The following is a 12,592-nucleotide window of genomic DNA, read 5'->3' as shown; positions in this document are numbered from 1 at the left end:
GGCCGCGGGACTAGCGAACCGACCGCAGTCATGCCTGCGGGAGGTCCGCTGCTCCCGGGGCTCCGGTGGACCTCCAGCAGGCATGACTGCGGAAGGTCCGCCGGACCCGCCTGCCGCCCTTCCGGGAAAATGCCGCCCCACGTGCGCGCTTGGTGCGCTGGGGTCTGGAGCCGGCCCTGAGGGCACCTAACTGTTTGGTGTTCCAATTCTCAAACGCAGCCACCGTGGGTGCATGTGGCCACCAGGGGCTTTTCATGTGGCCATAGCTTCCTGGGAAGGGGACAAAGCATGTTAACAAACATCACTTTTCACAGAAACAGACTTACTAGCTAGCAAGTCTTTTTAAAAAAGCAACCAAAAAAGCGAAAGAAACAACAACAACAACAACAAGACCATGCCAAGCACGTTATTTGTTTCTCTTCTGTTTAGGTCCGGTAAAGAATAGAAACAACTGTACATTAATTTTATTATTGAGGCTGTGGTAAAAATCTACATAAATAAAATACAATGATTTGGACATGTCTATTGCATATTTATTTGTTTTTCCTAAAATTGATTGAGTATTTTAGGAAAAATTGTCAAGGCGGCCACCAGCAAGAGTTTTCTTGTGAGACCCCTGGTTTCAAAGACCCTGCCAGCTTCCTGAAGTCCGGCCTACAATACGGTGCTCAATGTTGTTGATGCTGCATCAGAATTGTGAACAGGGAACGAAAAGACCTGACTTCTGGATCTTGCAGGGGAAGCACTGACAGGGTTCACAGAGAATGTGAGTGTTACAGCCCCTTCTATGGAGTTTTTAGCTCAAGCTGTAGCAACTCATGTCTTCAGCTCTGAAGGGCTCTAGTTCAGTCCCTGCTATGTTGGTTAACATGGTGGCTGTCACGCCACACAAGCATGGATGGGTGGAGGGGAAACCGCAGTCCCCAGCAGGGCCCTCAACTGGCAGTCCCATGTCCAGGAACACTAACTGCAGCTGGGAAAGTGAAAAGGTGGATAGGGCATTTTGGGAGGTTACATGCACAGTGCTCGAGGGACAGGGCAGAAAACTTTCATCTCCACAAGGGCAAAGGAACATGCAGCACCATCCTAGCAGTGAAACAGTGATATGACGAGTGCCTGAGGTGCAGCAAGCAGCCCCTGCAGTGTGGAATGGTGCAGCCTTTCACCAAGCCACTCGGTTTATACATGGTGGTTTGGATCATTTGACAGCACTGGCTGGCACCTGCTTGTGTGGGAAGCAGATGGGCCCAGTGTGGGAGGCCTTCTCTGACACACCCATTGCCTCACATGTTGCCCAGTAGCTGAGGCAGCAGCACTGCCCCTAGACCTTGCCTATAATGTTATGTCTACATTGGAGCTGGAGGTGTAATTTCCAGCTCCAGGAGACAGGCCCATGCTAGCTCTGATCAAATAGGCAGTCTAAAAATAGAGTGAGGCGGGAGCAGCTAGCCACTCCCAAGTGTGTGCCTGTGGTCTCGGATAGGATCATAGCTGGGGCAGCTAGCTGCTCGTGACACCGCAGCCACACTCATAGGCAGCAGGTTATATATGTGTGCGGTGCCTGGGCTCCAGGAATATTCAGGGCCGGGTGCCCTGCTCCAGCAATATTTGGAGCTGGGTCTCTCCCCCGGCCCTGCCTGGATCGGGCCCCGGCCCCCGCAGGCCTTCCCCCGCGCCGCGTCCCTGCCTGGAGCAGGTCCCAGCCCCCGCCTGCCACCCCTCCCCCTGCGTGTCCGTGCTCCCGCCCCCACCCCCGCCGCGTCCCTGCCTGACAAAAAGCAGCCTGGCGCCTCTCCCCTGCCTGCTCTGTGCTGCAGGCAGAACTGCTGTCTGCTGCCCCAGGGTCCTAGTGCCTGCCCGCCACTAATGGCAAGGCAGGCTGCCCTTACCCTGCCCTTCCGCCCTCGCTCGGAGCCTCCCCAATGCCCCAAACCCTCATCCCCAGCCAGAGCCCTCATCCCCCCGCACCCTAATCCTCATCCCCAGCCCTGAGCCCTCATCCCCCCACACCCTAATCCTCATCCCCAGCCCCAACCCTCATCCCCAGCCAGAGCCCTTACCCCCCCTGCACCCTAATCCTCATCCCCAGACAGAGCCCTCATCCCCCCGCACCCTGATCCTCATCCCCAGCCAGAGCCCTCATCCCCCCGCACCCTGATCCTCATCCTCAGCCCCAACCCTCATCCCCCTGCACCCTAATCCTCAGTCCCAGCCAGAGCCCTCATCCCCCCGCACCCTAATCCTCAACCCCAGCCAGAACCCTCATCCCCCCCCCCACCCTAATCCTCATCCCCAGACGGAACCCTCATCCCCCCCCCACCCTAATCCTCATCCCCAGCCCCAACCCTCATCCCCAGCCAGAGCCCTTACCCCCCCTGCACCCTAGTCCTCATCCCCAGCCAGAGCCCTCATCCCCCCGCACCCTGATCCTCATCCCCAGCCAGAGCCCTCATCCCCCCGCACCCTGATCCTCATCCTCAGCCCCAACCCTCATCCCCCTGCACCCTAATCCTCAGTCCCAGCCAGAGCCCTCATCCCCCCGCACCCTAATCCTCAGCCCCAGCCAGAGCCCTCATCCCCCCGCACCCTAATCCTCAACCCCAGCCAGAGCCCTCATCCCCCCGCACCCTAATCCTCATCCCCAGCCGGAACCCTCATCCCCCCCACACCCTAATCCTCATCCCCAGCCCCAACCCTCATCCCCAGCCAGAGCCCTTACCCCCCCTGCACCCTAATCCTCATCCCCAGCCAGAGCCCTCATCCCGCCGCACCCTTATCCTCATCCCCAGCCAGAGCCCTCATCCCCCCGCACCCTAATCCTCATCCCCAGCCGGAACCCTCATCCCCCCCACACCCTAATCCTCATCCCCAGCCCCAACCCTCATCCCCAGCCAGAGCCCTTACCCCCCCTGCACCCTAATCCTCATCCCCAGCCAGAGCCCTCATCCCCCCGCACCCTGATCCTCATCCCCAGCCAGAGCCCTCATCCCCCCGCACCCTGATCCTCATCCTCAGCCCCAACCCTCATCCCCCTGCACCCTAATCCTCAGTCCCAGCCAGAGCCCTCATCCCCCCGCACCCTAATCCTCAGCCCCAGCCAGAGCCCTCATCCCCCCGCACCCTAATCCTCATCCCCAGCCAGAGTCCTCACCCCCCCGCACCCTGATCCTCATCCCCAGCCAGAGCCCTCATCCCCCCGCACCCTAATCCTCATCCCCAGACCTGAGCCCCCCTGCACCATGAACCCCTCATCCTCAGCCCCACAGCCCTCACCCCTGCACTATCTCCTATCCCCAAACTCCCTCCCTGAGGGTGCACCCCTCACGCCTTCCTATGTCCCCACCCCCAGCCCAGAGCCTACACCCAAACTCCATCGCAAAGCCTGCACCCTGCACCCCTCCTGCACCCTAATCCCCAGCCCAGGATCTGCACCCCAGACCTCCCCCCCCAGCTCCCTCCCAGAGCCTTAGGCAGGTGGGGGCGGAGTTTGGGGGCGGGTTCTGGGCACCATCAAAATTTCTACAAACTTGCCATGGCCACACTGCTATTTTTAGCAGGCTAGTGAGCTCAGTGCTAGTGCAGGCATGTCTCCTTGATGTGGATGTTACACCTCCAATCCCAGCATAGTCATGTGGATGCTGAGGCCACAATGGAGGGATGCCGGGGCCTGGGGGCACAGAGATCAGAGGATTGGGAACTGCTGGCAGCAAGGGAACTGATGTGAGGCGGGATGACCTGAGACAGCAGGTGTTAGACTCAGCGTCCTGAGCTCACTTTGAGGTGCTGCTGCCCACAGTTAGGAGCACACGAATGGATGGAGGAATGGGGGAAGGGAGGAGGATGTTGGATTTTATGTGGTGGTGCCAAATGCTGTGAGGGACGTGGGTGGAGGTGAGGGACGGACACTGGGGCTGTGCCCTGCACCAGACTCACAAGCAGCATGCTGGAGTGTATATCTGTGTATACATCCAGGAGACTGCCAGACTATGATAAAGTGCATCTCTTTGGTTCATGATATCACAGCTGGCTCCTCAGGCCGTGTTCCAGGCAGCCCAGCCCCTCACACCTCGTGGGCCAGTGTGTCCACAGCCAGAGCTCATCTGTGGCTTGCATTTCCCCAGAGCACCATGTGCTGTGTTGAGTTTTACACAAAGCACAGGGCATGTGGCAATTTGTTGCAGAATCATCCAGCATTGCGCAGATGTTGTCTCTGACACAGAAATGGGGAGGGGTCTCCCCACAGGGTAGTGAACTCAGTCTTGGAAGATGAGTCTGTGCACAACGGAACCCCTGTAACATTCCTGCCAATAGGCCCCCTTCACTCGCTTGCTATATGATCTGATAAACCTCCAGTTCCTGACTTCCAGGTCAAAGCAACCCTTGTTTTTCCAGTTTGATCAGTCAATCCAACAGCAGTCACAGGATACATCCCATCTGTGAGTGTAGCAGCTGTTGCCGCAGGGCAAAGGTGGGAGCTCCCCCAGCTACCAGGAGCTCCCCCAGCTCCAGACTCCAGCAGGGTATGCACCACTATAAATGCTCCCTCCTGCCATGCAGGCTGAGAGAGGAGAGTCCCCATTCCCAGGAATGGAGCTTGTCCTTAGGAGCAGGGAGCTGCTGGAAGGAAGTGGGCAGGAAAACCCAGCCACTCCCCCCACCCCGACCCTTACGTCAGCGCCCCCAGGTTTTGGAATTTGAACTTTTAGAATCTGCTGCATGATTGGACCAGGAATTCTGCAAGGATCCGCTCCACCCCCACCCTCTCCCCAGACCACTGGGCAGCAGTCCCAAGGAGAGGGCTCTGGGAGCATGTGCCTTGGGTGGCAGCTGCCGGAAGAACAGGCAATAATAATGGCAGCCAGGGTCAGAGTCTACTGAGCAAATAAAAGTAAAAACAAACCAAAAGGAAACAGGCAAAGAGGAAAACAACAGCACAAGTCAATGTAACTGAAAAATGAAACATGCAAGAGCAGGGGCTTCTAGACACACATTGTCTCTGCAAGCTGTGCACTGGTCTCTGCAACCACATGATCTTATCAGCCTTTCACTTCTCATCCCCTCCCTTCTCTCGCTGTTGTTTGTTAAAGCCACTTATTATGTCTTGTCTTAAAGCTGTCCAGGCAGGGCCTGTGCCTTACAACGTGTCTGTGCAGGGCCTGACAAAGGAGTCCTATTCCTGCTCAGGATCTCTGGGCATCACTGGAATAAAAATAATAAAAACCTGACAACAATTAGGCTGCTGTTGTGCTGAGACCACTACTCGTGGTGCTGACCGATATGTTATTTTTGTTTCCTTGCATTCCCCCATCTGTCTGAACCCATCTTTGTCTCTTATACTGAAGAGGACCTCATCCTCCCTGATTGAACTAACCTCGTTATCTCTAGCCTGTTTCTTGCTTGCATATATATACCTGCCCCTGGAAATTTCCACTACATGCATCCGATGAAGTGGGTATTCACCCACGAAAGCTCATGCTCCAAAACGTCTGTTAGTCTATAAGGTGCCACAGGACCCTTTGCTGCTTTTACAGATCCAGACTAACACGGCTACCCCTCTGATATCTTATACTGTGAACTCTTTAGAAATAAGAACAGTCTCTTTGTTCTGTACAGCGTCTCGCACAATGGGGTCATGATCCACTGCTGAGATACCAAGGAACTACAATAATAATGTAACCCAAGTTAATGGGTCCGATGAAAGGGGGAACCACACTTGTTGCCGGGTAGATGAGAGATGGGGAAGACTGCAGTGTGATCATGTCGCCAAGAGTGTTGAGCCTCGTGACTGGGCAAACCCTGGGGGAAGGAAAGCTGACTAAGCCAGTCAGAGGGGGGATGAGAGGAGGACAGCTGTGCCTAAACAAGTACGAGCGATTCCCCGACTGTCTCCCCTGCCTGAGGCGAGTGCGGGCAACCCCCTGACTGTCTCCTCTGCCTGAGGGGAGTGCGGGCAATCCCCCAACTGTCTCTCCTGCCTGAGGGGAGTGCGGACGACCCACCGATTGTCTCCCCTGCCTGAGGGAAGTGCGGGCGATCCCCCGATTGTCTCTCCTGCCTGAGGGGAGTGCGGGCGATCCCCTGACTGTCTCCCCTGCCTGAGGGGAGTGCGGGCAACCCCCCGACTGTCTCCCCTGCCTGAGGGGAGTGCGGGCGATCCCCCGACTGTCTCCCCTGCCTGAGGGAAGTGTGGGTGATCCCTTGACTGTCTCTCCTGCCCGAGGGGAGTGTGGGCGACCCCCCGATTGTCTCTCCTGCCTGAAGGGAGTGCGAGCGATCCTCCGACTGTCTCCCCTGCCTGAGGGAAGTGCGGGCGATCCCCCGACTGTCTCCCCTGCCTGACGGAAGTGCGGGTGACCCCCTGACTGTCTCCTCTGCCTGAGGGAAGTGCGGGTGATCCCCCAACTGTCTCTCCTCCCTGAGGGGAGTGCGGGCAACCCCCCGACTGTCTCCCCTGCCTGAGGGGAGTGCGGGCGACCCCCTGAATGTTTCCCCTGCCTGAGGGAAGTGCGGGCAACCCCCCGACTGTCTCCCCTGCCTGAGGGGAGTGCGGGCGACTCCCTGACTGTCTCTCCTGCCTGAGGGGAGTGTGAGCGACCCCCTGATGGTCTCCACTGCCTGAGGGGAGTGTGGGTGATCCCTCGACTGTCCCTTCTGCCTGAGGGGAGTGTGGGTGACCACCCCGACTGTCTCTCCCGCCTGATGGGAGTTTGGGCGACCCCCCGACTGTCTCTCCTGCCTGAGGGGAGTGCCGGCGACCCCCTGACTGTCTCCCCTGCCTGAGGGAAGTGCGGGTGATCCCCCAACTGTCTCTCCTCTGCCTGAGGGAAGTGCAGGCGACTCCCTGACTGTCTCTCCTGCCTGAGGGGAGTGTGAGCGACCCTCTGATGGTCACCACTGCCTGAGGGGAGTGTGGGTGATCCCTTGACTGTCTCTCCTGCCCGAGGGGAGTGTGGGCGACCCCCCGATTGTCTCTCCTGCCTGAAGGGAGTGCGGGCGATCCTCCGACTGTCTCCCCTGCCTGAGGGAAGTGCGGGCGATCCCCCGACTGTCTCCCCTGCCTGACGGAAGTGCGGGTGACCCCCTGACTGTCTCCTCTGCCTGAGGGAAGTGCAGGTGATCCCCCAACTGTCTCTCCTCCCTGAGGGGAGTGCGGGCAACCCCCCGACTGTCTCCCCTGCCTGAGGGGAGTGCGGGCAACCCCCTGAATGTTTCCCCTGCCTGAGGGAAGTGCGGGCAACCCCCCGACTGTCTCCCCTGCCTGAGGGGAGTGCGGGCGACTCCCTGACTGTCTCTCCTGCCTGAGGGGAGTGTGAGCGACCCCCTGATGGTCTCCACTGCCTGAGGGGAGTGTGGGTGACCACCCCGACTGTGTCTCCTGCCTGATGGGAGTTTGGGCGACCCCCCGACTGTCTCTCCTGCCTGAGGGGAGTGCCGGCGACCCCCTGACTGTCTCCCCTGCCTGAGGGAAGTGCGGGTGATCCCCCAACTGTCTCTCCTCTGCCTGAGGGAAGTGCAGGCGACCCCCCGACTGTCTCCCCTGCCTGAGGGAAGTGCGGGTGATCCCCCAACTGTCTCTCCTCTGCCTGAGGGAAGTGCGGGTGACCCCCTTGTTATATCCTTGGGGGCAGCCGGTTTAGGAAGAAATCATTTGAGGCCAGACAGCAGACAGCTAACAAAACTACCATTTTATTTACAGACACAGAGCTCACCCAACCGGCCGACACAGGCTGGGCTATCCCCTAATAATCTAACTCAGTTGCCATAGCAACAAAAACCATGACAACCAAATACACAACACCCCTGACTGTCTCCCCTGCCTGAGGGGAGTGTGGGTGATCCCTCGACTGTCCCCTCTGCCTGAGGGGAGTGTGGGTGACCCCCCAACTGTCTCTCCTGCCTGAGCGGAGTGCAGGAGACCCCCCGACTTTCTCTCCTGCCTGAGGGGAGTGCAGGTGACCCCCTGACTGTCTCTCCTGCCTGAAGGGAGTGCAGGCGACCCCTGGACTCTCTCTCCTGCCTGAGGGGAATGCGGGCGATCCCCTGACTGTCTCCCCTACCTGAGGGGAGTGCGGGCGACCCCCCTACTGTCTCCCTTGCCTGAGGGGAATACAGACGATCCCCCGACTGTCTCCTCTGACTGAGGGAAGTGCAGACGACCCCTGTCTCCCCTGCCTGAGGGGAGTGTGGGCGACCCCTGGACTGTCTCCCCTGCCTGAGGGGAGTGCGGGTGACCCCCTGACTGTCTCCCCTGCCTGAGGGGAGTGCGGGCGATCCCCCGACTGTCTCTCCTGCCTGAGGGGAGTGCGGGCGACCCCCGGACTGTCTCCCCTGCCTGAGGGGAGTGCGGGTGACCCCCTGACTGTCTCCCCTGCCTGAGGGGAGTGCGGGCGATCCCCCGACTGTCTCTCCTGCCTGAGGGGAGTGTGAGCGACCCCCTGATGGTCTCCCCTGCCTGAGGGGAGCACGGGTGATCCCTCAACTGTCCCCTCTGCCTGAGGGGAGTGTGGGTGACCCCCCAACTGTCTCTCCTGCCTGAGCGGAGTGCAGGAGACCCCCCGACTTTCTCTCCTGCCTGAGGGGAGTGCAGGTGACCCCCTGACTGTCTCTCCTGCCTGAGGGGAGTGCGGGCAACACCCCGACTGTCTCCCCTGCCTGAGGGGAGTGCAGACGACCCCCTGACTGTCCCCCCTGTTTGAGGGGAGTGCGGGCAACTTCCTCACTGTCTCCCCTGCCTGAGGGGAGCACGGACGATCCCCCGACTGTCTCTCCTGCCTGAGGGGAGTGTGGGCAACCCCCTAACGGTCTCCCCTGCCTGAGGGGAGCATGGGCGATCCCCCAACTGTCTCCTCTGCCTGAGGAGAGTGTGGGTGACCCACTGACAGTCTCTCCCCCTGCTTGAGGGGAGTGTGGGCGATCCCCCAACTTTCTCTCCTGCCTGAGGGGAGTGCGGGCGACCCCCCCGACTGTGTCCCCTGCTTGAGGGGAGTGTGGGCGATCCCCCCGGGAGATAGATTGGCCCCCTGAGCGAATTGGCATCCTAGTCACACCCAAGCACCTTCAGGCCTGCAATGCCTCATCAAGCTACATGGGTTCCTCCACATTCCAGAGCCCACTGGTGTGGAGTAAGCTGGACTCGTGAATCCAGGGAAATCCAGGCTGGTGTTGTGCTAGTTGGGGGTTATATGGTGTTACTGATGTACCCACTCCAAATGCGTCTTCCCCGTCCCTTTGTATGCTTCCTCTATATTTTCCCTTGTAAATAAAGTGGACAGTTGCTGCTGGTTCATCCGTTACAGAGGTGTCAGAAGCGTGTATGTACGAGGTTTCAGGCTAGTCACAGGTTAAGGTGGGTTCCTGATTCCCTTAAACAGTCAGGTGCAGGCGCCACCAGCTGGCAGCTAAGAACCCAGGCTGCTGACACCCACTGCAGCCAAAGCAGAGGGACACGGAGCAAGGGCTCCTGATGATTAGCTGCCCTTAGGGGTATGGTGAAACCTGTGAAACCCGCTTACAATAATAATAGCAAGTAGTGTCTCTGTGGGGCCATACCATGGGATTCAATTAGCTGTTTCACTCCTCTGCCATTGGAAGCTTTGCTGATAGATGCTTTGCTGATAGACTCATTCAGAGCAGCTCCTGGTATGTGGCCTTCAGGGACTTTGGGCCATGTTTTTCAAAGGTCTTTAGGCACCTGAAGATGCAGATATGTGCCTAGTTGTATTTTAAAAAATGCTCAAGCAGAGAAGCAAACAATCAAAACTGGAGGGTGCTAAAGATGCTAGACCAGCATGTAAAATGCCAAGATATTGGGAAGAACAAATCAGAAACATCAGTGAACTGGAGGGCTCCAGGTCTCTGCACAGAACAATCTGCCTAGTAGAAACCCTCCACAGCGATGTGCAAAGCTAAAACTGACTCTCCCCAAATGCAGAATAGCGACTACAAGCTAGAGGTGGAAAGTGGGGACACAAAGCCTAGTCCCCACTAGGGGGGAGAAGGGGAGAGACTGTGCAGTCACCATGCCAGAGGAGAGACTGAGAGGATAGACTCCTTTGTGCCACTGTCCCAAGTACAAGAGTGGGCAAGGGAGAGATTTTCTCAAATTATCAGGAGCCATAAAAGACAGGAATGAGGTGAAAGACCATTTGTGATCTTGGGAGATGGAGAGAGAAGGCAGAGATGGAACTAACCTATAGAATACAGAGTAATCTACCACTGTCAGAAATGGGCTCTCATCACAAGTGGACCCTGGTAATCAGTGCTAAATGCAGCATGTGATCCCATCCTTGGGGAGTCGTACATGGGACTGACAGAGACCCGAAGGGACTGGCATTTTTCTTACACTTTTTCAATACTTGTATAGCTTTGTCCTGCCCATAAAGTTTCATTTAATTGAATTGTATTTGAAATGTATAGGTGGACAAGATAGATACAAGGTCTGTCTGCTCTGCTATGTGATGTCTCTGAATAAGTGCTCAAAAATTGCAGTGACCTATTTTACTTCTGTGTTATACTGTGAGCTCCTGTCTAATTTGCAGTCCAGCGTCCCTCAGCTCTCTCTTCAGAACCCCAGCTTTCCAGGTTTCACCCTCTGAATTTCCTAATGTAGGGGGATTTCAAACAGACCCCATACCTTTGGTTGGTGTGTGTGAATTGTGTAGCTAGCCTAGAAGACAGTGGTTTAGGGTGCGTTGGTTAGTGCTGCTCTATGGTTGCCATAATTAGTACATGGGGTGGGCAGGAGTTTTAACTTGCCAGAGGGAAAAATGAGAAGCGTCTGAATCTTCCCTCTGATTAGAGCCATCAACTTCATCAGTTTTATCAGGAGAGGCAGCTGAAGGCAGAGCTGTGCTGCTTCCTCCTGTAGGAACTGACCATTCATGCGGGAGCTGATCTGGGAATGCATTTTACTGACAACAGAGTAACTCCTGCTGTCATGCAGTGCATTCCCTGCTGGGTGATCTCTTTAAGGACTCTGTGTCCTGGACACATTCTGTGCGGACTACCAGACTGGGCTGTGGAGCTGTGACTGCTGGTCCAGCTGAGGTCTCTGTATTATTGGACTGCAGTTGCAGTTACCCACACCAATCCCCCAGCTGTCAAAATGCAAAGCTGCTTCAACCAAAGAGTTAGAAAGTGATTAAAGGCTGAGATGACAGGTGGGAGGGGCTCTTTGGTTCTGAGTCCAGTAGGGATTCTGGGTGCATGCTGTCAATTTTGGTTCAGCAGAGGTAGCTGTGGATTAGAAATGCATGTTATCTGACAGCTCTGTATTGCAGTACCCTAACCTCTAATCAATAGGCAGCAAACACACCATTCCAGCATGATTTCCATGGAAACCAGAAGTCTCTTCCTATTGGAGGGCTCACAGGAGCTACACAGTCCTACTAGGTGCATGTCCCATTTTAATATTGATGACTTTGCACTATTTGTGCTGGTGATTTTGGTGATTCCACAGCTGGCAATGGAGCATGCACTGGAAAAATCTAGCAAGCAGCATGGAAGGATTCCTTGGAGCTGTTAAGGGCTGACAACTTTACCAGCCCCTCCACTTACGTCATCGCTTCAGTGTGTGTGAGTATGAGGCAAGCACTAGATCGGACAAGGCCTCCATAGCACAGAGCTGCAGATGAGCATCAGACCCTGAATAAATAAGCAGGCCTGCTGGATGCTGTTTGCTCTGGGAATGAGAACCGGAGACCCTGCTGAGTGATGACAGAGCCGGTCAGTGCATTGAGGATCTGCAGCTGAGAACACAGACCCTGATATTCTGCAGTTCATTTAGCAGTCTTTGTATGATGGGAAGGAGCGGGAGCTCAAACCGTGGATTTTCAGTCTGCAAAACCTTTGACAGTCACAATGAGGATGATGCGAGGTAACCCTTTCCTAGCAGAGAGACTCGTCCATTTCCTTTTATCCCAGCAGTGAAGAAATGCAGCCCAAGATGTTCCTGGGATTCTCTCCGGTGCTCAGGCTGTGATGCCTTCAGGGTTTTTATCCTGTCCTCTGGAGCTCTGTGGCTGCAGAAAATTCCTAGCCATAGACAGGGTGGGATCAGTGTTTGAGAGAAGCACATTGCCCCACAGAAAGACATGGAGAAGCAGGAAGAAATGAAGCCACATGCTGACTTAATACAGCTGTCACCATGTCAGGGCTGTCCGGCATGGCACAGCAGCATAGTCCCTGAAGCTCTTGTATGTCAGGACTCAGCCTTGGTGACAGATATGCAAGAAGGTCGAGCCCCTTTGGTGGATACTGGCAACGGGGTAGTTCTTGAACTGACGCCTGGGGTGCCAGAGCCTGGTCTAGAGGAAGTCAGAAACCAGTCAGTCCTGATGCAATCCCAGGAAACCTCCCTGTGGGCCCCAGGCCAATGGGAGGTGCCAATGCAACCTCTGGAGAGCATTAGGTCTCAGTGTGCAATGGAGGGGCTCAGACACTACCAGACAGATGGATCCTCCAAGGTAAGGCCATTTGCTTTCACGTGGGGAACTGCCGCATGCGTTTCAGTTAAAGAAAGAGAGTCATGTTGGTGTATCAGCTGGGGTGCTTGTGAGATGAGACACCAACACTGACTTAGTGTGGAAAGAGG

At 56.3% G+C, this 12,592-nt stretch overlaps 1 protein-coding gene across 13 annotated transcripts in view; it reads left to right on the top strand.

Annotated features, from left to right (window-relative positions):
* The first annotated feature begins 11,189 nt into the window (after positions 1-11,189).
* Positions 11,190-12,592, top strand: part of TSPOAP1 (TSPO associated protein 1) — a 167,168-nt gene continuing 165,765 nt past the window's right edge. For 5 of the 13 annotated variants that reach the window (XM_044993490.1, XR_006574320.1, XR_006574322.1 and 2 more), the window contains exon 1: positions 11,190-12,464. In XM_044993490.1, coding sequence (XP_044849425.1) covers positions 12,093-12,464 — 372 coding nt within the window. In that variant the 5' untranslated portion in view covers positions 11,190-12,092. The remainder of the gene's footprint in view (positions 12,465-12,592) is intronic. The other 8 variants (XM_044993486.1, XM_044993488.1, XM_044993484.1 and 5 more) reach the window with 5 other exon arrangements.

Source organism: Mauremys mutica, chromosome 19, assembly GCF_020497125.1.
Source record: "Mauremys mutica isolate MM-2020 ecotype Southern chromosome 19, ASM2049712v1, whole genome shotgun sequence".
Classification (NCBI taxonomy): Eukaryota; Metazoa; Chordata; order Testudines; family Geoemydidae; genus Mauremys; species Mauremys mutica.
This window is presented reverse-complemented; position numbering and strand designations above follow the sequence as displayed.